At 36.0% G+C, this 6000-nt stretch overlaps 1 protein-coding gene across 1 annotated transcript in view; it reads left to right on the forward strand.

Moving 5' to 3' along the window:
- lrp1aa (low density lipoprotein receptor-related protein 1Aa) overlaps positions 1 to 5001 on the forward strand; it is a 177019-nt gene extending 172018 nt beyond the window's left edge. Inside the window, exons 79-82 of the mRNA XM_016232869.1 lie at positions 396 to 466; positions 543 to 636; positions 2769 to 2913; positions 3442 to 5001. Of these exons, the coding sequence (XP_016088355.1) occupies positions 396 to 466; positions 543 to 636; positions 2769 to 2913; positions 3442 to 3582 (451 nt within the window). The 3' untranslated portion in view covers positions 3583 to 5001. The remainder of the gene's footprint in view (positions 1 to 395; positions 467 to 542; positions 637 to 2768; positions 2914 to 3441) is intronic.
- Positions 5002 to 6000: the final 999 nt, after the last annotated feature.

Genomic DNA, 6000 nt, shown 5'->3' on the forward strand with positions numbered 1-6000 from the left:
CTGTACAACATGTCTCATTATTGCTTATTGCTTACCATATGCACCTTTGCCACTGGGGTACCACAAGGGTCGATACTTAGCCCTTATTCTTTTTCAGCTCACCAGGCATAACTCGCATAGTTAAAAGAAGGGTCAAAAAGCTTGGTGTGGGGACCACATTATATCCTGCCATTTCATGCTCCATTACATTCAGAAAATGAAGGGCCTTCTCAAGATCATCTCTATTCGGCTCCTCATGCTACTATAACTGTAACTGTGAGGATTTAGTAGCAACAGCATTGTGTAATTGCTGTATGGGCTGATATAGATAATCATTCATTTAATTTTTACACTAAATCACATATATATATATATATATATATATATATATAAATTCCTCTTGTTTCTTCATGTAGATGTCCTCTGGGATGGGAGGGTCATCGCTGTGAGAATCCTGCTCCCAATGTAAATGCTGAATCCAGTGGCCGTAAGTCCATTTTTGAATTCTACAACTATATTAAAATCTTAATAATACTTGTTATAATAACATCTGTTTCTTTTAGGAACAGCTTCAATAGTTATTCCATTGGTTTTACTGATACTGCTGGTGTTGCTGATTGGAGGAGCAGTATTATGGTACAGGAAAAGAATGAGAGGGTGAGTATTTTATAAAATTGTACTTCTGTACTTCTTTTTCAAAAGATTTTCACCTCTCTAAAGTGTTGTACTGTTCAGAATTTGAAATCTAAGCAACTTCCCATCCCAAAACACCTCTTTTCTCTCCTTCTTTCTTGGTAAAACGCATCTGCTCTTTTCTGTAGGCTTGGCAAATCCCGCTCCAAACGACCGCGGTAACGGTCTTTGTCCAATATTGTCTTTATTTTGTCTCTCTCCCATTCTGTCCATCTTTCTCGCTGGTTTGGAGAATTGTGGTCCAAGTGTTCTTGTTGTCTTCATGGTCTCACCCGATCTCTTTCTGTCATACCTCTGTCAAACCACCTGACTAAACCCTACAAGTGGTTTGTGCCTTGTTCAGATGAGAAGGTGGTAATCCGTTACCAAGAACAAAGAAATAGATCCAATTGTGTTAGATTGTGAGAACCTATCGTATTGTTTTCAACAGAGCCATACCGGTCCCGCTGTAATACCGTATGTTTATCTACGATCGGTTCTCAGCAGGACTGCATCTGTTGAACATGTGCCATGTTCAAAACCCAGTGTTTATCAAGATAATGTGGCCATTTGATGGCCTTCGCTTAAAGGATTCGTTCACTTCCAGAATAAAAATGTCCTGATAATTTACTCGCCCCCATGTCATCCAAGATGTTCATGTCTTTCTTTCTTCAGTTGAAAAGAAATTAAGATTTGAGGAAAACATTCCAGAATTTTTCTCCATATGGGCTTCAGTGGAGATCATCGGGTTGAAGGTCCAAATTGTGGTTTCAGTGCAGCTTTAAAGGGCTCTACATGATCCCAGCCGAGGAATAAGGGTCTTTTCAAACGAAATCATTGGTCATTTTCTAAAAAAATAAACATCCTATTGAAAAAGATTCCCATTGAAGTCCAATCTATGGAGAAAAATCCTGGAATGTTTTAATTTCTTTTTGACTGAAGAAAGACATAAACATCTTGTATGACATGGGGGTGAGTAAATTATCAGGAATTATTTTTATTCTGGAAGTGAACTAATCCTTAAAAGAAAGTGTTAGTCTTATCAGCTTTTCATTTGCATATTTTATTTATTGATTTTTACTAGGGAGGGCAGTAAGACCTGAATCCCATGTCATGATATAATTGTTTTTGCTTGAAATGCAAGGGAAAATAAAACATGGTTTTTAAAAGAATGTATTTTAAGATTTAATTTAAATAACCTTAGTTTAAATAGCACTTTAGTTTCAAAGACTTAAAAAATATATATAATTTACTAATATATATATACTTTTTTTTTTTTACTGAACGAAATAGTTAAATACATATATCAATAAACATACGCCTGTGACCATACATCATTTGAATTTAATTGAACTAATGTATATTACAGGGTTAGTTCACCTAAAATCATTTACTCACCCTTAATCCCTGAAGACTTTTTTATTCATAGTTGAAACAAAAATGAAGATATTTTTACTGAAACCTGTGAGATCTCTGTCCCTCCAATGAAAGTCCACACAATCAAACTTTCAAGCTTCCAAACGTTTATATAGAGATTGTACAAGTAATCCATATGAATCGACTGATACGATGATACACAGATTTCATTTAGATTTTTATTTACATAAACATTGATCAACACACATACTGCATTTATTCAGCACATCAAAGATGGGAAATGAAAGCTCAAACTTTTACAGTGTCTTTATGAACCGTTTTTGAAGTTTTGGTGAAATGGACGTTCAAAGGAGGGACATAAATGTCAAGTTTCATTCAAATGTATCTTCATTTGTGTTTTGAAGATGAACCAAAGTCTTATATTCATACAGCCCAACCCTGTTTATACACATACTTTTGTACTTGTACCTTTTATAAAGGATAAGGATTTTCTAATCATTTATCAAGTTGGTTGACTTAAAATTGTGGTTACAGGCAAAACGATTATACACATATACTACGTATTTTGGTAAATGCTGGGTTTGTGATGGTGTTGCTTCATTTTAGGTTGTTCCAGTGACTGTTAGTGGCATCCCTCTGTGTTGTGGCCGTATTTCTCCCTCTGCTGCTTTGTACGGTGTAATACTGACCTCTCAACCTCATTTCCGGTGATTTAAAAACTGTGTATTGCGTATCTGCAGAGCCAAAGGCTTTCAGCATCAGAGAATGACAAATGGCGCTATGAATGTTGAGATTGGAAACCCAGCCTATAAAATTTATGAAGGAGAGCAAGATGACGACGTTGGAGAATTGTTGGATGCTGACTTCACACTGGATCCTGACAAGGTAAGATGACAGCAAATTACATATATTCTGTCCATGCTTTATTTCACTACTCTAAAACAAGTCTAGAAAAGTACAATTCCATTCATCCATTTCATAAAATGTGATTTTCTTGATTTTCTATCGTAATGATTGGGTTCTGGAAGTTGAAATCCCAATTATCTTTCTCTGTAGAGATTTTTGTGTTTGTTTTTATTTATTTTAAATTTTTTTCATTATTATTATTTTTCAAGAAATGTATCATTTTATTCAGCAAGGAAACATTAAATTGATAATAAATGAATCGCATAATTACCTTCATGCAAAGACAAAAGAGCACTACTGCCTACATAGACAGCTACTTTCCTCAAAGTTGCCACCGGTTTGCCATCTAGAGGGTCTTTGAAGGCAGCATATTATTTGGAACAATCTTTCTGTTAGGAGTGTGGATGCGATGCCTTAAAATGCTGACTAGGTTTGGTGAGCACAGCTGTGGTCTTTCAGCTAAAGAGTCGGCCTGATCCCATATATTTCCAACTTTTTCTTTTGTAGCCGACCAACTTCACGAATCCTGTGTATGCTACTCTGTACATGGGAGCTCACAACAGCCACAACTCCCTGGCCAGTACAGATGAGAAGAAGGAGCTGCTATCACGGGGCGACGAGGAGCCCCTGGTGGACCCCCTTGCTTAGACTGTCCATCAGTTTGGTCCATACATGGAAAATACCATTTGCCTTTTTGAGAAAAAGAGAAAAAGAAGAAAGAAAATCAATGATTAAGTGTTAACACTGTATAAAATGTACAAAATGAAGGACTACTTTTGTATGTGATTGCAGTATTATAGTTTGTTCTTATACAATTCCTCTGGTCACAACAAAACACCACAACAACAAAAGATACTTTTTTTTTTTTTTTAACAAGAAGATGCCATTTTTTGTCGCAATTTTTAGGTCACCTCCCCTCTACCTTAATAGCCACTACCTCTGTGCAATATGGAGTCAAATAAGGAAAAAAGAGAGATTGGAACAATTAAATTTTTTTTATTTTTGTATGAGATGTATAGAGAATGTTGTTCCATCAGTAATGCCAATTGTTTGTTGTATGTTTGACTGTGGCGAGGGAAACTTTGACATGGAACCAGTTTTGTTTGCTTCAAATTTACTACAATATCAATCAGATGTTATCAATTGTATGTGCCAGTTTTACTACTCCCACTGTAAGTTCTGAATTATTCATAACGATAATCGATTTCTTGTGCACAGATCCAAGCCATCGCAATATTACATATGCTTATTACAGAACAATTTTTACACAACCATTTGTTTTTAAGTGAGAATGTCAGTGTTGTAGATTTGGACACACTTGACAGAAATGTTTTCATGATCTTAAAAACCTTTTGATCTAAAAGCTTCTGCTTAACTGCTTGAAATTAGTTTTATAGACAACAATAAATTGTGCCTATGTATGAATCTCTTTACAAAACTAAAAATGCTTTGTTAAAAATAAAATGAAACGTTGAGTTAGAAAGGCTAGTGAGAGAAACGCAGCCACCAGGAGTCCCTCAGTATTGTTTGAATTAAGAGTGAAGAATAAAAAACGAACATAGTGTGCAGAGCTGGAATCTAGACAACATAACAGTTTTTTTTGGTCAATACATAATTCCCATACTTCCGTTTGATTTTAGATTAATAGTAAAGAATGAGTAGGTGTGTCCCAACGTTTGACTGGTACTGTATTTATTTTCAGATGAATGAAGTAAAGCATGGATAATTGAAAGTGAACATTCTTGTAGAAAATAGAGAGCTACTTACAAGGAAATCCCAAAACAATCAAATGCACAGTTGTGCATTGGTTGTAGTGACACATTTGAGCGCCTTTAAAGCTGCACATACTCCTGAAGAGGGTTTTTGACAGAAGAAAGTGAATTTTTACACTTGTTTATAATTGTTTTTAAAATGTCACAGTTAAAAATGAAAAACCGGTGTGTTCTAATATTGACACGCTTTCATATTGTCTTTTGTAATCTGCCTCTGAAATATACCATACATCATGTTGCTTTTACTTTTAAAATGTACGCTTTTTTCTTAAGTAAATCCATATTGTCCTACTCAGCTTGTTGCTGACTTTTGTCAGAATCATTAGCTGTAATGTAAAACGAAAGAAAAAAAACAACAACAATCAAAAGTGCACTCATCATCTCAGATGAATTACTAATGCCAAGATCCTTAGTTGATCTTTTGTTGAGAGATGTACAACTTTTGTAGTACAAAATGCATGGAAAGTTTTATTTTTAACATTAAATTTCAGGAAAGTAAAATCACTTGTGAAGGGCTTGGGACTGTGAACATTCCTGTGGTACCACCGGTGTTGTCGTTCCCTAACTATTCATTTTCATCTAGAGTAAATAATCACATGACATTTACAAAAGGGGTTATTATATCCAGAACTCTAGTGCCTTTGAGCAAGCATGGCGGGTGGCATATTTTGTGATGAGATGAATGAGGAAGTTAAATGAGATTTCTTTGGTAGATAGGAGCTGTATGACTAGAAATGGGCACTTGAGGATATTGTCATTATGGACTTAGACCTATTTATTCACATTCTTTTACTTAATTGACACTCGTTATTATGCAGGCACCAGGTGTCACAAAAGGGTTGTAGAGACGATGATGATGAAGAAGGTAAAGTTTCCAAAACAAGATTTAATAATATCAACAGGTAGATCCAAATATAAGCAAGCAAGTATCTATAACACAAATGGCCACCAAGTCATATCACCTTGTAGCTCAAGACCGGTTGCCCACTGAAGCTAAGCACGGTTGAGCCTGGTCAGTACCTGTATGGGAAACCTCTTGGGAAAACTAGGATGCTGCTGGAAGAGATGTTAGTGACACCAGCAGGGGGTGCTTACCCTGCAGTCTGTGTGGGTCCTAATGCCCCAGTATAGTGATGGGGACACTACGTATACTTCGGATAAGACGTTAGACTGAGGTCCTGACTCTGTGTGGTCATTAAAATGGCAGTTGGCACTTCTCATAAAGAAGTGAACCCTGGTGTCCTGGCCAAATTCCCTCCACTGGCCCTTATTAATCTTGGCCTCCTAAAAATAA

Source organism: Sinocyclocheilus grahami, unplaced genomic scaffold (genome assembly GCF_001515645.1).
Source record: "Sinocyclocheilus grahami isolate Dianchi unplaced genomic scaffold, SAMN03320097.WGS_v1.1 scaffold420.1, whole genome shotgun sequence".
In the NCBI taxonomy this organism is placed as follows: domain Eukaryota; kingdom Metazoa; phylum Chordata; class Actinopteri; order Cypriniformes; family Cyprinidae; genus Sinocyclocheilus; species Sinocyclocheilus grahami.